Raw genomic sequence first — 20205 nt, 5'->3', positions numbered from 1 at the left:
TGAGAGTGGCTTTCAACAGAATTTCTTTGAAGCGCTGTCAGTTTCTACTAACAATAAGATATCGAATATCAAAATGAAAGATTGTGAAAAGTGGTGATTTTTTTTCGATAGTTTCAATGCGGAAAAAATTGAAATTTGCAAAAAATAATTAGTTTATCAAGACTACATTTTATCATCCATTATATCTTGTTTTATTAAAGAATTTAAATAATTTCACTTTCATATTCGTCGACATATGCTTGGCTTTCCACGGAATTTATAAACGAGAAATGGCTCGTTAGGTATGGAGTACCCTGTATCCTATTACGTGGTAATTTGCGGGCAATTAATTAAGCTTTATAATTAACACGTAGAATGTAACGATGTGCCCCGGCGATGATAGCCCATAACAAGCTTCATGGGTTTTAGTGTCTGCGATGAGCGAAATATTCGGAGTATTCGGCTCGTAGATATATCGTGTAGAACTATTGGTAGCTGGCAGTAGATCGTAACGCGCAATAATGGCTTCCTCACATCTATATGCTTGAACGTGCGGCGAACCGTGCGGTACTCCCTGAATTCTTAATATCCCCCGGAAGGTTGGCCATCCAGTCGTTTATAATTCTCTCGGAATACGCTCCTAGAAACGCTGCGGGGAAGTTTGAAACGTCAAACGCCCGGTTATTCAATGAAAAGCAGAAGCTCAATTCTTAACAGATTGTAAATAACTTGTTCTTTCTAATGAAAAACAGAAATAACAATCGGAGGAAATATTTATAATATTAATAGTGATAAAAATAATATTAATAATATTATTAATATTATTATATTTATTATTATCATATTATATTTATTATTAATATTATTAATATTAATAATAATAAAAGGACTAAATATATAAAAAATTTGAGAAGCTTTATCATTACGATATTGATAATAATAAAACCAAAATAATTCAAAAATATGTCAAAAATGATGGTCTATATTTATATATTTTTTTACGGTTTTAATCTTCCTTTATGTAAATTAATTTTTTTTTAAATAAATTTTATATAAGACAGAAACTGGATTTCATATATTGTCTTTTAATTTACTTACTTCTGATTTAATTACTTTTACGTATGAAACATAACATTGAAATTAAATTAGAAAATTTGTGATTAGAAGAATACCGCTATCGGATTAAAAGCGTTAAAAGATTCACGAGTCTCGGCATCGGACTGTTCTCAGGCAGGATTATTTCTCAGGTTTTTCATTTTCCTCGATTTTTCCACTATCTGTGCGTAGAATAAAGCCAAGGGAAGTGTCTGGTTTTACAGAGGAGGAATATACGTATGCGTTCGCGAAACACGTTAAGCAGAGCGCAGGCAGGCGGACAGACAAGCAAGAATATAAAATGACGAGAATGGAGGCGAAGTCGATCCCATTTAACTGTCGGACGAGGCCTTGGAGTATCTCAAAACGCGTTCTACGGCTTTCCCCGCGCTTGCATCGAGCGGATAAGGAGAAAAATTGAACAGTCCGGCGCGAGCAAAGGAAGAAGTAAAAAAAGGCGATTTACCGCTCCAATTGAGCGAGATACGTAATTCACGAGATGGCGAACGCGGGGCAAACAGTATTTTGTACACGAGACGGCCCCCAGGATCTTATTCATTTTTGACTATTAATGTCTTGATCTAGACAGAACGGCGCCGTGGAGTCTCGTAATATTGATAACTTGCAAATTCTCCTATTCCATTTAGCGTGCCAAATAAAGAAGCATGCTTTTATCTTTATGAATATTTAATGCCTGTAATTAAACAGTCTTTAAAAATCATCGTCGCAATAAAAAAATATATATATATATTTTTTGTTTATTTTTGTACAAGTTGACTTTTTTTTAATCTGGATCCAATCTATACATATAATGTATGATATATATATATATATATATATATATATATATATATATATATATTATTTTATCATATAAAAAATAGAGTAATAATATAAATACAAATAGTAATTATATGCGTTGAGATATAATATTATATTTCTGTTTTGACTTAAACATTAATACATTTGTTTTTAACATATTAATAAAACATTTTTGTCTTCTCGATTTATACACAAGAATAAATTCAGAGAAAATACAGAGATTACACGTTGAAATATATAGAAAAGAAAAACAAAAAATGTCACTCCATTATTGACGAGAAGAGACTTTATCAAAGGTACCTTATACGTGTCTCTCCATCTTCGAGATACGTATAAAAAGACCGACACTTCGACTAAAGTAGATGTCTTTACTCTGCGTTTTTATAACTTATCTCTCGAGCGCCCTATTTTTCACGTGTCGCATTGTCGTGTCAGTAACCGATGAGCTGATACAAAGGAATCGTAAGTAGGCCCTACGGGGCCTCATGGCAGGCCCAGACAGCAAGCTCTCTCTCTCTCTCTCTCAGGTCGGTAGCCCTTAACGACATCCATTCTTCGATCCCTGAGAAGTGCACCCGTGACTCACGGACCTTACGTGACTCATTGTCAGTCATGACTGCTGGCAGGTCGGGCCCTCCTCCTCTTCTAAGTACGCGCGTCCTGTCGCATCCTCGCGCGCGCGGGAAACAACCATGAAACAACGCGTATCAAGCCCTTATTTAGTCTAGGGCTTCGCGGAGACCTGCGCGATTAAACTCTCTCTTTCTTAGTCTTTTTCTGTCCCCCTTTCTTTCCTTATCTTCCACCGTGACATTAATTCATAGAGGGAGTTTTGTTGGCATGTACTCGTTGAACTGCCTGAAAGCATCTGTCATTTTCCATTGTTCGCGAACTCGACTAAAAATATACGACGACTGCAGTGTAGAATATTATTTTTTATATCATTGTCGGAAATGATAAAGGTACGTTTCCTCTCCAGTTAGTCGCATGGAGCTGTAACCGAGCAAAAGTTTTTAAGTTTTATTATTGTTTTAGTATTTATCTGCTTATTCGATATAGTTTTCTGAGATTTTCTATTGTTACTAATCATGTAGAGCAACAACGAACGAAAGGCAATTTTATATATCCCTGTTGGAATAGTTATGTAAATAAGAAAGAAGTAAATCTTTCATTTTCTTTCTTTAATATAAAATCGATGTCTAAAAATATTATCTCTAGTCTGTCAACGAAAATTTATTATTTACTTACATCATTTTATTATTATAGATTTTTTCTCTCGTTAAAAAGTGTTGATTTATTTTTCGCAATCGCTCTTCAATGAATTTATTAATCTTTCAGCAAGCATAGCGCATATTTTTATGCCATGTATAGGATATGATATTATTAACATTCAATATATTATTTCACGTTATAACATTTCTTGCGATAATAAATTGTATTTGTTTAAATTTTATGTTGATTTTACACGCGCAAACATTCCAGTAGCCCGTATTAATATTTAATTAAATAAAATTGCAATTTCGATTTATTGCTAATCTTTAATTTATTATAGAGCAGCTGTATTAATTAGCAATTAAATTGATCATTTTTTTAAACATCATTAATTTGAATTTCCAACTAAAATCTTTCAAGCGTAACAACTTATCTTTTAAATGGTGTGTCAAGACTTGATATATCATTTGTAGCTGAAGGATTCAACAAGAAGCAGGATTTCCTCTTGATATGAAAGATCAACGCGAAAAAACAGAATCCAGTGGCGGGCGTTTTGCCGCGCAACAAAACCTCCGTCACGGCATATACTATAGTCTGATGAATGTTTTATGAATTATACGCTTGGCGAAAGCCCGGCCTTCTCTCGGAGGAGAGCTGATAGCGCGAACGGCGAGGATTAAAATATGAAAACATGGACATCTTCTTGCTTCCACACGCCGTGTATTGTCGTGCAATTGAGAGAGGCTTTTGTCTGCCTTACCGCTAAACAGCGAGGAAAGATAGACAATAACGCATTTCCGTTTTGCTTCGTGATTGAGAAACATTGACTGGGACGAGAAACGAAAGAGAGCCAAGCTCTTCGTAATCAGCTTTTCTGCTCTTATAATCACGACACATCTTTAACGGAAATCCGCCAATTCCGTTGCTCAACAAAAAATTTAAACTTTTTTTTTTCAAGGAAATAATAAAAGCAGACATTTCTAAAATTTTCTCACGGTGGAATATCTTTAAAAGAAAATAATTGAAAGAACCAGAATTTGTCTTTAAATTTTATTTATTGCAGATTTTGTAAATAAAATGGTAACACATATTAAGTATTTTAAATAAATATATTAATAAATAAATATTATGTATAATATTATATTAATATATATTTAAATAAATATAATCTAAGGTTGTAAAAAAACTCCAACTCTAAATAAAAATGCGATTCTAAAAAATATGAGTATATATTAAAATTTATACTATGTATTATTACAATTTTTTTTGTAATGAGATAGAATTTTATGAGTGCTCTATAAAATAATATAAAATAAAGTATACGAATCCGAATCGTTTCAGGACTTTAAAAAACAAAAAAAAAAGAAAGGATTTTCTGATTAAATCTTAAATTGTAAATGGAGCAGAAGATTAATATCGCCGATTGAAATCGGAATCGCAAGTTTCATATTTTTCATGCGATATTACAGTCATTTGTGATTCTTGTCGTGATAGGTGGAAGTTTCGAAACTCCATGATTCGATTCCAGATTCCAATATGTGATTGTTATCTATCATTCGAACTTTACTCGTCATCTTTGTATTTTTATCTCTCTTTATCAATAGAAAGAAATTTCAATAGTTTTTAAAATTATTTGTATTTTTTACCTATACAATGAGAAATAAAGTGAAAAAAGTTAATAAGATTATTATTACGAATGAAATACCTTTACGATCCTCATAATTTTCACAAATTATCTTCACGAATGAAAAGCTAGTTTTTTAATTGGATGTCTCACGGATCAATTTGAAGCATTAGTTGGAGGACTTAATCAATGCTCAAAGACATGACGCATTTGCGCTTCCACCCATATAACGTCAACGAGATAACTCGGGATTCGCACATACTATCCCTTCTATCTTTAATTTCAACGCGCAAACTTTTACCTTGTACTTCGCAATTGTGGTTGCTCCTTTGTCTACCTCGGACGCGTAAGCGTTATCGATTAGTACGAAAATAAGATTAGCAAAAGGGGAGCGCGCGCGCACACACACACGCATGTTTGCACTTTGTTTAATAATTGAAAGATAAAAATGTTCTCTAATAAACAAAGCTATAAAAGTAATTTGAAAAAATTTTATTATGGAAATAAGTTTTGATATGAATAATAATTAACAAAAAATAATTAACGAGACAAACAATTTTATTATAAATTATAGTTATATTATAGATTTTTTTGTTAAATAAAATTCTATGGTACAAATTGATAATAATGAGTTATATGAAGGAAAATTGACATTTTTTAAATTTAGCATTCTGATAATTTTTTTTCTGAATGGGATGCTTCATGTATATATAATATTTCAACGGAGAAATTCCGTTATCGCCTTTAATATCATTAAGGTGTTTTGACTGCATCTTACGACTTTATGCAGGCGATGTGGCAAGTTGTCAGCATGCGATCTGTTGAGAAACAACAAAGTTGTTACTCCAGAACAGAGTTAAAGAGAGAAAGAGACTTTGCATCGGGCGACAATAACTAACTCTCTTGTTTTTTACGATCTATTTTTATGGCTAGTATCTACACGCGGCGTCGTTGGCCGGTAAATTCTCACGTCGTTTTAAAACGCTTTAGTCGTTATACTTTATCGTATGAGACAGGATGGAGTATTTTGTTGTACCGCGAAATCATAAACGGAAATAAAGATGAGTGACGATGCTAATAGCAGTGATTTATAGGAAAATTATTTTGCGTTCGATATTATTCAGCTAGATTATATCTTATATAGGAAAATGCAATAAGAATTTTTTTTATTGTAAAATATGTTATATTTAGATAAAAATAGTTTTTTTTTTATTTCAGATAAAATAGAATACATTTGAGAATACTCATAATAATTCTTTAATTTATTAATTTATTAACAAATTTCGAATTTCTTTTCAGAGTGTAATTATATAATTTAAAATATTTTATTATAAAAAGCAATTTTTATGCAACATAATATATTTCAAGTCACAAACTTATTTTTCGTAATATGTACATATTATAATACTAATAATATTTATTTATTTATATGTTTTATATGTTTATAATACTAATATATATATATATATATATATATATATATATATATATATATATATATATAAAGAATAGGATTCTTCAACCAATATTTGTTTTATATTACAAAAAGTGCTCGATATTTTTCAATCATTTTAATAATTATTCATCGAATATTTTTATCACAAAATTTTAGATGGATCTAATAGATCTAATAAAAAAATTTATTACATACTTGTCACCAATAAGATAAGTAGTGAATCTAACAATAAGTAAAGTCTTTATGATAATTATAACTATTTAAGCTTAGTTGTTACAATTTTCCGTTCTCTTATAAAACCTAAGAGCGGGAACCGACGATGGCTTGGATCAGGCTGCCTCGTCCCGATGCTAACGTTAATATATCTTTGTCCACGGTAGAAGCGCATTGTCCGCTACGTAAAAGCTCTGCGGGATGACGGTATATCGTATAGTATATAGTATATGCGAACACACACCGTAGAATATCGATCGTTTCGCTACTCGTGTATTACCCCGTTGCATAAGTACACACATATAAACATAGATAGGGGCCAGCGATGGTGTACACCGACGGATTGTCCTATAGCGGTTTCTCGTCGAGCTCTGCTAATCGAACGAGAGACAACGGTAGTGGTCGTACGCCACCGCTTCCTCGGGTTCGGCACTAGGGTAGGACCGACCCACATCCAAAATCGATCCTCGACAATTGTTTCTCATGTCTGTGAACGCGGAGATGGTTGGGTGATGGGCGCATTCGTCGAGCAGGGCCGACCCTATTTTGCCTGTTGATAATTGAAATAATTTTTTCCCCCCATGAAAGTTTTATTGCAAAAAATTTGAGCTAAAAGAGTGTTTATATATGTCTTCATTTACGGTTATAAAGCACAATTAAGAAAAATATCTTTTCTTTTTATTTCAAAAAATAAAGTAAACAAATATAAGTGTATGATTTATAATACATGTAGTAATATATAGATTTTAACATGATCAAAATTTCGATCCTCTAGACAAAAATTTATATTTATAACTGATAATTATAATTTTAAACGCTGTTGAGAACTGTTCTCGACACATTTCTGTGTAAAGGGAAAAATTATTTTATATTTTTCAATAATATCGTCGAGTGTTACAACACACATACATCTATTACCGAACACTCTATATACCTACATATCTCGATACGCTCTCTCCTCGAAAACTCTATCGTTTCTCTTTCTGGTCTGACTGTTTAATTAAAAACTCTGTGCATGTTGCCGGTGAGGATGAACGAGCGAAACCGTTTGCTCTGTTTAATGATACGGGAAATGATCCGAAGGGCACTTTGGTATCGATGCTTGGCATCGATGGTTTGTAGTTTTTTTTTTTTATTGGTTTTTCTTCTTTGTATGATTGTTTTCTTTTGGTTGAGCAGCGGTAGTTATTCTGTTAAGTAAAATTGGCCACGAGTTTTCGCGGATGTCGATCATTAGCGAAGATACTCTCTCGGAGTTTTTTTACAAGAGTTCCTTTTGTTACTTTATCGTTCCGTACTTTACAATCCTGTTGTCTCCACTCTTGAGGTGATTTTATAATTAGAGTGTATATTGTCGGTTTGTACTGAGGCTGTGTTGAGTAATCTCAATACATAAAATGTATAAAAAATTATGTAAATTTTAAAATGCTTACAAGTACGTAAAGAAGAAGCTGTAATATTATCTTTTTGATCTTTTAATATTTTTTTAATTGCTTTTTACACATTTATTTTAGAGAATTTTGATAATTGGTCCGATTAGAGACTAATCGGCGAATAATAACAATAACGAGAAATAAATTATAATTATATTATAAATAAATTGTAATACGACGATGACGCTATCAATAACATTGTAATTAGTCATTGCGATGTCCTTTCACGATGACTTCGCAATTACATCATCGACTTCATCGAAGCATAGTAACACTTCCCGTTGTCAAATGACTGTAATTCATGAACTCTCATCGTGACATTGCATCCTGTGACTATTGTCGTGATAATAATCCTCGCACGGAATCATGATAGATCTTGTCTCTTATGTTGCAGGAGTGGCAGGTCTGATAATACGGCGATGGATGGACTGGCGAGAGGATTCTGAGAATTCGTAGCGATACATCACGTTGCAGGCCATCCGGGCCGAGTTTCACCGGACGATGGAGGTTTGTCCTGCAAATGGATCCAGGATAGAAGGTGCGTAGGATCCGCGCAGAGGTTGATCAGGAACGAGATCCAGCATGGGGAAGTGTTGCAGTAAACGGCAAGAGCCTCAACCAATCGGTGAATATTTTATCTTCTATTTTACTTTATCTGTTATTGCATCGATAACACATATGTAAGATTATTCCATTATATTTTATTATAATAATTATCAACCAAACGTAGTGGCATGAAAATCGATTAGTTGCATTAAAATTAGTATGATTAGAAAAATATTCCTCTCTTCTCCCTCTCTCTCTCTCTCTCTTTCTATTTCTATTTCTATTTATATAATAATCGAATTTAATTTTCCGAAGAATTGAAAAAATATCGTTTTCAAGGTATGGATAAAAATTGTGTTAAAGCCTAGACACAGTAAGTCTTTTACGCTAAAAACGAACGCTGTATCAATTAAATTTAATAACTGCTAATTTCTATTTTCTTAATTTTATTCTAAATTTTCATACATTGATACTGTGATTTCCGGGACAAATTCTCAAGGAAAATGTTTATTTTAGATCAGACGGTGCATAAACAGGTCGATTCAGTCGAGAGAGTTTGTTACTTAAGATTCATACAAACAAAAAGATATATTTCTCATCGGATCGGTCCCCCCTTTGACGAGAGACGGATTCTTCTCTCTGTTCAGGTTATAAGAAGGCAGAGACGGCACTCAGCTCAAAGCACAGCAATGGAGGTTCCTTGGACCGATACACCGCCGACCCAAATCAGAGAGGCGTGCAAGCTCGGGCGGATATCATCCGACCGAGGCCGACACCCTGTAAGCTACAGATATCGCATCAACAACCCCGTAAACCGAATCCGCCTGTTAAAGCTGCATGTGTGTATTTTATGTTATTCTTTTTTGTTCTTATCTAGAATGGCCGTCTGGGCGAAGATAGAGACTTTGGTTTGTTGCAAATAATCCAGTCTTACATTTTATTGCGAAATTGCTTAGCGTTGGTAATCGTTGTGTTGTTTCTATCTGTTTTTTTCAATGTTTCTGCCGATAACTCGAATCGGTTAATTTTCATCAGATCATTCTTCGACGTATAAGAATGATCATTATATTTATTGCAATAATAAAAAAACGAAATTTGACTTTAAATTTATTTTTTCATTTATATCATCAAAAAATGAAACTCAACAAAATTATATTAATTTTGTTTTTTTTTATAGAAAATTAAATTTTACATAAAATTTTACAGAATGTTTTTATAGAATTGAAATGTAAATTTAATGCGTATCTATAGATGTAAATTAAAACTATACACTGATAAAAGAGGTTGTTAATTTGACTAAATTCCAACTAATTACTATTTCTTTAATTAAAATATTTAACTTTGGCGGACTGAAATGTAATGATTTAAAAATATGCATTAGAAAGCATGCATTTGATTTCTTTAGAAACTTTTTTCTTTTATTTTTTTTTTTGTAAAATCAATAGATTTCAAGAAAAAAAAAATAAAATACATTATTTTACAGCACCGTGCTAATTGGCATAGGTTTCGAGTTACGAGAAGTTAAATTTTAGAATAACAAAAGCAAACAAAATTATAATAAATGTTGGAAAAAAACAACAAAATTATAATTAAAAAAAAACCTAATTTTCATATCCTCCTTTGAAGGAATTTTTAGAGAGAGATATAGGAGCATATGAAAGACTGCCCTTAATTTTCGACAAAGAATCATGTCCTAAAATTTTCCACATTTATTAAGAAATACCCTATATATCTATATAGTACTATGCATTTCTGGATATGTTAGCTCCTTGAATAAAATAATGAGCATAGGTTTTTCATTCAAACCACAGTATATAAATTCTTCAAAGTTAAATCACTTTTAACCGATTCGAGTTGCTTAGTGTTTCTTCATTGTTCAGAGAATAATTTGACAAGACGTATGTTGCGCTTCTCTCCACAATATAGCACACTCGCAAAGAGCCAACAAGATCGTGGTGGCTCTGTACAATTATACGGCGCGGGAAAGCACCGATGTTAGTTTTATGAAAGGTGACCGAATGGAGGTCCTCGACGATTCCGAGCCGGACTGGTGGAGAGTATTGCACTTGACAACCCTACAGGAAGGCCTGATTCCTTGGAACTTTGTGGCTGTCGAGCGATCGGTTGAGAGTGAAGAGTGAGTATTCGTTGTTCTCTATCCTTTCCTCTTCTCGCGTCTTTTGTTGAGAAATATTATATATCCAATGTATCGCTCTCTTTGCAGCTGGTTTTTCGAAAATGTGTCGCGCAAGGAGGCGGGCAAGCTGCTGTTGGTCGACGAGAATCCTCGCGGTACGTTTTTGGTGAGGCCGAGCGAGCACAATCCTCGGGGTTACAGCTTGTCGGTGAAGGACTGGGAAGAAGGAAGGGGCCATCACGTGAAACATTATAAGATTAAGCCGCTTGACAATGGCGGTTTCTTTATCGCCACCAATCAAACCTTCTCCAGCTTACCGGCTCTTGTTATGGCATACAGCAGTAAGTGCTTCTTTATAATATCTTAATAAACATTTCAATACATTTGTGTTAATATTATATTGATATTTGTACTTGCCCCTTCATCAATTAATGATTTCGGAAATAAAATTAAAATCAAGTTAACGAGAAGTGTCTATATTGAATGATATTCATCTTTGAGGGTATTTCTGTCATCTAGAGAACGCATTGGGTCTTTGTCACGTACTGTCGAAACCCTGTCCGAAACCACAGCCGGACATGTGGGATCTCGGGCCCGAGTTACGCGACAAATGGGAGATCAATAGGAATGAGATACAGCTGATCTCGGAATTGGGTAACGGCAATTTCGGCAAGGTTTATTATGGCAAGTGGCGAAACAAGATCGAAGTGGCAGTGAAAACATTACGTCCGGGGACTATGTCGACTGAGGCGTTTTTGCAAGAGGCTGCTATAATGAAGCAGTTCCGACATAGGCATCTGGTCGCGTTGTACGCGGTCTGCTCAAAGGAGGAGCCTATCTACATCGTACAGGAATACATGTGCAACGGTAGTCTATTGGACTTTCTTCGGAAAGGAGATGGCAAGTACATGCAATTTGAAGATTTGATATACATCGCGGCTCAGGTGGCCTCCGGTATGGAGTATCTTGAGAGCAAACAGCTCATACACAGAGATCTCGCGGCGAGAAACGTGCTGATCGGCGAGAAAAACAAGGCAAAGATTTGCGATTTTGGTCTCGCCAGGGTGATTGAGGACGATGAATACTGTCCGAAACAGGGTAGCAGGTTCCCCGTCAAGTGGACCTCGCCTGAAGCCATTGTCTACGGTAGGTTCAGCATCAAGAGCGATGTCTGGTCGTACGGAATCTTGCTGATGGAGCTTTTCACTTACGGACAAGTTCCTTATCCCGGTGTGTATCGTTTTTTTTTTCGCACGCGACGATTATTATCCAGTGTATTTATATTTTATGATTCTACATATTAATGTACGATGTTAATTTTTCCTTTCAGGTATGCATGGCCGCGAAGTGATCGAGCAAGTGGACAAGGGCTACCGTATGCCGAAACCATTAAACCATCCGCTACCTGATAGCATCTATCGATTGATGCTACAGTGCTGGGATGCCAGTCCTGAGAAGCGACCCACGTTCGAGTTCCTGAATCACTATTTCGAGTCGTTTAATGTCACTAGCGAAATACCTTATCTTGAACCGCCGACGGACTGATATACAGCCCATCAATATATGCAAAATCATTATTTGCCACCACACGGTCACTTTCATCCAGCCCACATCAATTGTGCCATGGAATTTTATGGTATTTACTGCTAAGTAAATTATTTAGCGCGTATCTCGTTGCCCTTACTAAAAACTTCGCGCATTGGCTATATCGTTCTCGCAGAGAGAAAAGACTAGTGGGAGAACCTCCCTCGCAATACCACCCCGCATCGTTGTCGCGAGTGACATTTTTTCGACTGCGAAATTTTTCTAGCGACGGATTTTTTGCGACCAATACTTATGAAAAACAGTGCCGCAGACTCACTAAACTATCACTGTCAAATGCTGCCGAAAATTCGATTGTGATCCCCGTCTCTCTTTCCTCCCTTATCCTTTATGTGTCCTTAGTGTTAACGTTAGTACCGAAAACGTTAAATGGTTTGTAAGTTGAGTATGCCACGGTATTTTTGTACCGTTTGCGGGAATAAATTGAAGAAATTAAAGATTCTAATCTTTATGACCAATCAGGTTTTAATCATATACTTAGAAACGAAAAACGCAATCTTAAGATCGCGGGAGCACTGACGAAACCTGCCCCTTTTCTTCGGAAACCTGCAATGACTTACTTAAATATGTTTTCATACTTTTGACGATGAGCAACCACAATAAAGACACTAGCAATGCCGGTAAATTTAAACGGTATTAGAGAGTAACGTGATATATAAGTTTGCAGAAGAAATTCGAAATTATAGATTATACAATATAATCGTATGTTAGTGTGTATGATTACGAGATATATATATATATATATATAAAGTGAAAAAGAGTGTATGCGTGCGCGCGTGTGTGTATGTATTTGCGCGTATTGTGAACGTGACTTGTCGTACGAGAGTACATTGTATTTACATTTTATTGATCTCGGATCATCCGATTCATCGGTTATATCCGAATTTTCCTAAAATCCAATTTTTGGATATATAGTCCTCAAGAAAAGTTTTGGTATTACATACACACACTGTTTATGATGAAACTCAATCATGAGTGTATAATTTTCAATGGAGAGCTGAATACCCTCTGACGGAAAATTAGATATAAAAGATATTTATGAATTTTTCATGTAGTTTGTCCATCGAGAGGAATTCGAAAAAAAGAGTATTTTCAAATGGAATGGTTATTGCACACAGCTGCGCGGAGCTTTATTTTCGAGACAATATTAACGTTCGACGATTTATTCCTTCTAAGTGCTAAGAATCGTGTATACGAGTTTATAGGTATGCTTGCCTGTTATTACTATGCAATAATTTGATTTTGATTATAAAAAAACACACGCAAATTAACACGATACGTATCACTTTGATGAAAGTCTCGGTGCTTTTATTGCATGAGAGCGACTTGTTCGTTCAAGAGTTTCTTCGACAGCAATTCTCGATGACAAAAACTCTCGAACATGCACAAAAAAAACGTGTCTGCCAAAAATAAATAGATCCAGTAGCTTTCTACTTTTTTTGGCGCAATGGCAAATATTGATGCATTTAATATCATCTAAGCATATAAGTTGTCTCAAGTATGCACGAGTATATGTCTCCGAGCCTGATTCAAGCATTCTGCGAAAGCGCAGTAAATACCTCGCACAAATTGGCGTTGTCATTTATTCATTTCGACAGTCGCTGTGTGAATTGCGACGCTCTTTTGCAAAATACATTGATCTTGTTGAAGAGAGAGAAAACAAGAAAAGTATAGAAATTAGAATACACAAAAGAGGCGAGAAAATTATTAATATCCGGATAAATACGAATGCATATATGCGTGTGAGGAAAAATATCTCCGAGCTCTGCGATAAAAATCGATGCGATGGATTTTACAACCTAAGGGAATGGAGTGAAATCGAAAATGCAATCTCGGATAAACTTAAGTCATCGATGTTACTCGTACAAAGTGTTTGAAGAATTGTAAATTTTCTACTAAAAAGAAAAAAAGATACATACACAAACGACGGATTTAGAATAGGGATTCTTAGATGATAGGCGTGCCGGGATCGGCGATTTTGCTCTCTTCGTGGTTCGGTGGAAAAAAAATATCCTCGCGAACCGCATTCAATTTCCCAGAATTCAATATCGTCTCCGCGAGGCGTGTTACACAAGATGGGATCGATTGTTTCAAATTCGGTTCAAACCAGCTCTGATTTTAATTTTGTCTAATTACCTCAATATCAGTGTGATTTAAGCTTTATAAGAAGCGAAGTTGAGAAATACAAAAAAGTAAAATAGATTATTAATAGCATCACAAAAAGATATTTAAAGGCGGTTTTATATTATATTTATATTGGATATATTAAAAAAATCGTTGCGTCGAGAAATTATTATAAGTGAATAGATAAAACTTTAAAATCATAATGAGTACTGTCGCTTTTGCTTCTCAATCTGTAAGATCAGATTTGTAATCTATAATATAAAAAGGGATGGCGAATTGTTAACTGAAAATATTCAATCCACATTGTTTATGGAATCATGTGGATGGATCTGCATCATTATCAATGTTGTTAATGTGAAGGTTTATCTTTTTCTCTATTTAAATCATGTCTCAACTTATGATCTGAAGAAAAATATTGAATTGCTGAATTAAATAAGATTACCAAAAACTTGTTGATGTAAAAAAAAAAAGATAATTTTGTGATTTTACTTTTCTAAAACATTTTTGTGTCAAGTTTTTTTTGCTCAATATAAGAGATGGTAATCGAATTCTTTTCCCATTCTCTATCTCTATATCATAGTTAAAATCGATTTAGAGAGAAACATGCGATTAAAGTCGGAGTTGGTTAACCGAAGTGCAATCGATATTGAATGTATACATTTTATTATGCCACGATAAACACGATGAGCCATAGATTACGATATGATAAATATTAGTGATTAAATCGGAAGCGAAATGCGAGTGTGTTGCGCGCATGCGAGCGTAGAAAATTGTTACATCCACGTGTCAGCGCGATCCTCTTTTCACGTGTCTCCTATCGTGGCTAAACAGGAGAATATCGTGAGCAATAACGCACGGCATTCATACATCCGTCGGTTATTGGGCTACAAATTAAAACATCGTTGCAATATGAATTTTACGTCTTTATTTTTTGTTAAGAGAAACGTTAACAGAAAAAAAAGAATGATTAACTAGATATTATAAAATAAAACGAAAATGTGTTTGAGATAAAATAGCGTTTAATATCACGGTCTTTACTTTCGGTCTTCTCTCTCTGACTTTGTAAAGATCCCGGGATCCATAAATGGAATCCTGATGGCGATATTTACACAGTACGGCGCGCAACGTGTTTTCAATGAAATTATAACGATGTTGTATGGAAGAGTGCACGTGAAAAGGCTTTCGCGTTTACGTAGCGTTAGAGAGTAGGTGTATTACGTCCAGTACATTTTTTCTATGAGCGTTTTATACCGATAAACTTGTTTTCTCATAATGAACGATCACTTGGAAATTTCGCTAATAATAATGATGATGATCGCTGCTGTAGGTCGTAGATTAGAAATGCATAGGGTTTAAACACTGACGTGTTAGATCAACTGGAACAATCTTGACAACAGAAACGTCTCACAAACATTATAAAGGCGCCTAAAGATATTTGCAAAATAAAAATTCTTATAAGTGTATATATGATACGATTAAAAATTAAAACATTTTTTAGAAATTTTTTTTTATGGCGTCTAAAAGGGAGGGGGGACTTTATGAAATTTCAAACGTCTTTTTAGATTATCTCTGAAAGACATTTGAAAAATAAAAACGCTTTTCTAGACATGTTTCAGATGTTTGTCAGACTTTTCTGTTGTTTGAAGAAAGTGATGAGTTGTCAAACGACCCGAAGCGTTCGCGTTATATATTCGCGTAGACTGTTCTCATTCGGATCACATTTGGACCATGTATTTACAAATTATTATGGTAAAGGCCTTTCGTGGCCTTTTTCCACTGGATCTAGAGACTGATATTGTTTAAATTAAGCCCATACGCGTAGCTCTCGAACAGGGATATCGGGAACTGTATGTCCGACTGTTCACATTTACTGTGTGTGCGAGCTTCCTTTTTTTCAAATTATTAAATACGATAACTTTATCGTTCGCACAATTGTACATAATAATGTTTCGACCGATTGAGCATTGTAATAAATGTTATATTTATTAATATGCGGTAAAAAAAAGACATACATTTTTTAAATAAGCAGTATTTTCCAATTTTTGGTATAATTATTTATGTAAATCTCGTGCAATATTGATAATGACATAAATCATACGTTCTAGAACTTATCGAGGAAATACTTCGGACGTATCGTTCCCACATATACTTTTATTTGCAAATGACGTTTATTAAATTATATGGCGACCTAACAAAGCGAGATCGGCGATTTGCATATTGTACTTAATGAAAATTACATTCTCAATTAAGCGTGGATTTCGCGCGATTCCTCAAAGAAAAAGACTATCGTCGTGGCTCCGCTCAAATAAAATTTTCGGTAAATCTGTGATATAAGAACAAATCTTTCTCTCTCTCTCTTTCACTCACTTTGATATAAAAATCGATATTATTGTCTCGCGGCAGCCACGAAAGCATCATTAAAAAGGATAGCCATTATCCACGATATAATCGTTTACAGAACGGAACTGTGTCATGTGATGCGCACATTAAACAGTCAACAATATTTTCTTGTACGCCCGGCTCTCTTTCGAGTTCTTTTTCACATCGTGCATCATCGCGCGTCGACGTGCATTTTCATTCGTATTGTATCTAAAGCGAAAACGATCAATACACTGTTGTCATTGTTTATATACCAAAGCTTATTAAGTAACTTAATGATTACTTTATATTATTATTATTATATTATTATTAATTGTCGTAAGCCTATGCAGATAAATATATTATGTATCATATTAATACCGTACCTTTATTAACGTGTATTTTATAGAATGTTTTACGTTTTTTTTTTATTTGCGTAGGATAAAAATTTTATTTGTCAATCAAATAGCTAATGCGAGACGAAGTATATGCAAAGATACAGAAATATACATATAAAAACATCTATTGCTTGTGTGGGTGCTCGATAAATACCACGATAGTATTTTTCAGTTTATGTAATTTATTCTAAAACCAATTACTCTTCTCTCTCATAATACAAAAGTTTTTTTTTAAATACAGATAATATAATATTCCATATTCCCTTTTATATACTAAAGAAAAAAATAGTGCACAGATAATGAAAGATAAAGAAATACTAAAAAAAAAGTATATCGATATCTCGCTATATTGTAAAATGTACATGATATATATTAATAATTTAGAGATACTATACACAAATTGAAACAAAAGTAAAAATATCCTTTTGCTTTCTTCTTCATTTGCCAATATTGTCTGTTATAAGTATATTAAAATAATTTAGTGAATTAAATTAGACATAAACAAACAGAGATATGATATCGTATAGAGAATGAAATAGACACAGCTTGAAATAACTGTGCGTGGAAAGAAAGTTTATATCTGTGATACATGCATAATTCAAGATACTTTACAGTTAAGTGTACATCATCTCCGCCATATGTGACATCTTCTTTGGAATATGGACGAACTCTTCGAAGTAACCGGCTAATTCACCGATCGTGACATCGCTCGACGAAGGTGGTGATATACGTGCTTGTACCGAGCAAGTGTTCGGCGAACTCGACAATTGTTGGCCAGACGAGCTGCTACTCACATCTGACTGACCGGTTGCCGTTCGTTGTTCTCCACCACCTGGACCAGGACCCCTCTTTAGATTCGGCATCGTGTTACTGCGAGCACGCTGAAAACTGCCGGGCTCGCACTCATCATCTTGAATGTTAGTGTCGTCCTTGGCCTGTCTACAATCTTTACTGATTTTCAGCGCCTTGAAGTCCTTCATGACTGATTTATCAATTATTTTGGAATTTTTAGTAGGAATACTAAGTTTACATGTGTCCTTGAACAGCGTATCAACCGAAACATCATGAAGATCGCTTAACTTTAGAATAGCCTCCCTAAGGACAATGCTCCTCTTGGTTTTCTCCGCTCTTTCATTTTTAGACGGCTTGAAGTTCGTTGTACTTTTAATGCCCTTTGGATTGACTGAGAACATAGTAGGCCTGTTGGGCATTGATCTCCTTCGAAATAAGTAACTGCTATCAGAAGTCTCGCCAAATATCTTGAATAGATTTATCACCTTTGATTTGTCTGTCGCTGCAATGCTGAAAGAATGAGAAATTACTTTGCTAAAAAAATATTATAAAAGTGCAGAGAATAAATCTGCTAAAATGTCTTATGATCTTTATTCTGGAAATAACTTTTTTTTCTATACATTTTTAATATATAAGATATCAAGATATACAGCGATGAAAAATAAAGAAGCAAGGAAAAGCATTTTATAACATTACAAGAAATATTTAACCCTTAGTTTCATTGAAAAATATTGAAGATATACAAGTTCCTACGTATATAAATGTATATATATATATATATATATTCAATTGTTAAATATCATTTATATAAACATTATTATATTTTTAAAATGATCCACATATCTTTCAAATGATCCATATTTAATAATTTAGTAATGTTATATTCTCTTTCTCTCACTTGATGTTCCTTTCTTAAGACTATTTATTATTGACACTATTAAGTTATTTCCAGCATCGCGGGATCTCGATGTCTACAAATCTAAAAATAGAACGTCTAAAATATTTTTCTCGATAAATTCGAGCCGCATTTTATTCAACCAATACCATTGCTCACAAATCTGAGAATCCGATATGCAAACGATGATTTTCGGCGAACGAAACAAGTCTGTGTGTACGATTGCAAATATACCATGACGTTATTGCCAGACCTTGACCGCGATTGCACAGAGTACACAGTTGCAAGGCATTTCGAGAGCTCGATTGGTCAATAGAGGAGACACGTTGATTGACAAAGAAGCCAAACTTTAGACGCTAATGGTTGTTAACAAAAGAATTTTAAACGCAACATCGCTTAAAACACCCATGTTCGACGATCACGAATGTAAACATAGAGGATAGACCAGGATACGGTATCTCAATGGAAAAATTACAATCCTTTCTCAACGTTATTTCTTCTCATCGACACGAAACGAGACGCTTACTGCGGGCAACTCGTCGAACGACGATCAATCTCGAGCCTCTGCAGACGCGCCGGCAGCACGTCGTCCTCGTCGCCCATACTCGGTCACTTGGCTGCGAGCTATTTTCAGCGAGAGCGTAGCATCACGGATTTGACAGGCGCGTATTTCGGAAAGGTCGAGAATAAACACAACAAACTGCGACGATGGATCTCGGATAGGTTAGAATGCAGGCAGCAGGGACAACGATGACGACATAGGATGGAACCGATACACGATGACGATGGCGTAGCGAGCGATTATCCCGCGGCCTTGTTACGATCTCTCGCCTTCTCCCTCTTGTCGCTTTGACAGTTCGCGTTCGCCACTTCGCGGGCGTTGGCGGATAACGATGACGAACGGCGTCCGCGTCGAATCCGAGTTTCAGAGACGCGCGAACTCACGATCAATTAATCGCACGACGATGGCGTACGTAAATAAACACTGCTACTGCGCGCATCGGAGACCAGCAACTCCCAAAGACACCGGAAGAGGATGCCATCTTAAATGGCGTCGTGCGAATTCGCGTCTTCCCATTGGTTGAAATTTGCCGCGAAGTTTTGATATATTTCTATAGGAAGTATATATGGACAATCATCTTTTCCTTTTTTATATAATTACATATATCAGAAATTTTTTCTTATTTCTTTGAATTTTATTTTTTCTAAAAAGTATAATGCAAATATTGCTCTTTTAATTTTTCATTTTTTAATTATTCTTATTACTTTTCCTGTATAAAGATTATACAGAAAATATGTATGGAAATATTATATATATATATAAATGTTTTATATGTATATATATATATATATATATATATATATATATATATAATTATATATATTTATATTATATTTTTATAGACTTTTTCTTCCGGAGATTTATTGCGATAATAAATTGGAGTTTTTATATATGATTATTTTGGAAGATAATATTAATAATTATAATTTTGGGAGATAATTCAAGATTTTAGGTGAT

At 34.5% G+C, this 20205-nt stretch overlaps 2 protein-coding genes across 4 annotated transcripts in view; one reads left to right on the top strand and one right to left on the bottom strand.

Annotated features, from left to right (window-relative positions):
• The window catches only part of LOC126859458 (tyrosine-protein kinase Src64B), a 46847-nt gene extending 29667 nt beyond the window's left edge, over nucleotides 1–17180 (top strand). The window contains exons 2-8 of one of the 3 annotated variants that reach the window (XM_050610769.1): nucleotides 8229–8459; nucleotides 9028–9159; nucleotides 9258–9288; nucleotides 10307–10517; nucleotides 10605–10858; nucleotides 11037–11747; nucleotides 11848–17180. In XM_050610769.1, the coding sequence (XP_050466726.1) occupies nucleotides 9070–9159; nucleotides 9258–9288; nucleotides 10307–10517; nucleotides 10605–10858; nucleotides 11037–11747; nucleotides 11848–12062 (1512 nt within the window). In that variant the 5' untranslated portion in view covers nucleotides 8229–8459; nucleotides 9028–9069 and the 3' untranslated portion in view covers nucleotides 12063–17180. Of the gene's footprint in view, nucleotides 1–8228; nucleotides 8460–9027; nucleotides 9220–9257; nucleotides 9289–10306; nucleotides 10518–10604; nucleotides 10859–11036; nucleotides 11748–11847 lie in introns of all 3 variants that reach the window. The other 2 variants (XM_050610768.1, XM_050610766.1) reach the window with 2 other exon arrangements.
• On the bottom strand, nucleotides 17162–19713 carry LOC126859464 (uncharacterized). Its single transcript, XM_050610778.1, has 2 exons — nucleotides 19213–19713; nucleotides 17162–18301 (listed from the first exon to the last, which is right to left on the bottom strand). Exons 1-2 carry the CDS (start codon nucleotides 19287–19289, stop codon nucleotides 17614–17616), a joined length of 765 nt encoding a protein of 254 aa, XP_050466735.1. The 5' UTR covers nucleotides 19290–19713; the 3' UTR covers nucleotides 17162–17613.
• Nucleotides 19714–20205: the final 492 nt, after the last annotated feature.

Source organism: Cataglyphis hispanica, chromosome 3, assembly GCF_021464435.1.
Source record: "Cataglyphis hispanica isolate Lineage 1 chromosome 3, ULB_Chis1_1.0, whole genome shotgun sequence".
NCBI classification, from domain to species: domain Eukaryota; kingdom Metazoa; phylum Arthropoda; class Insecta; order Hymenoptera; family Formicidae; genus Cataglyphis; species Cataglyphis hispanica.
Note: the sequence above shows the minus strand (reverse complement) of the source record. Positions and strands in the feature narration are given on the sequence as shown.

Excerpts from the sequence above, each read along its gene's own strand:
- LOC126859464 (XM_050610778.1), bottom strand. The coding sequence starts at position 19,289 with ATGGGCGACGAGGACGACGTGCTGCCGGCGCGTCTGCAGAGGCTCGAG. Across the intron at positions 18,302-19,212 it reads CGTTCGACGAGTTGCCCGCA|CATTGCAGCGACAGACAAAT; the intron begins GTAAGCGTCTCG and ends TCATTCTTTCAG.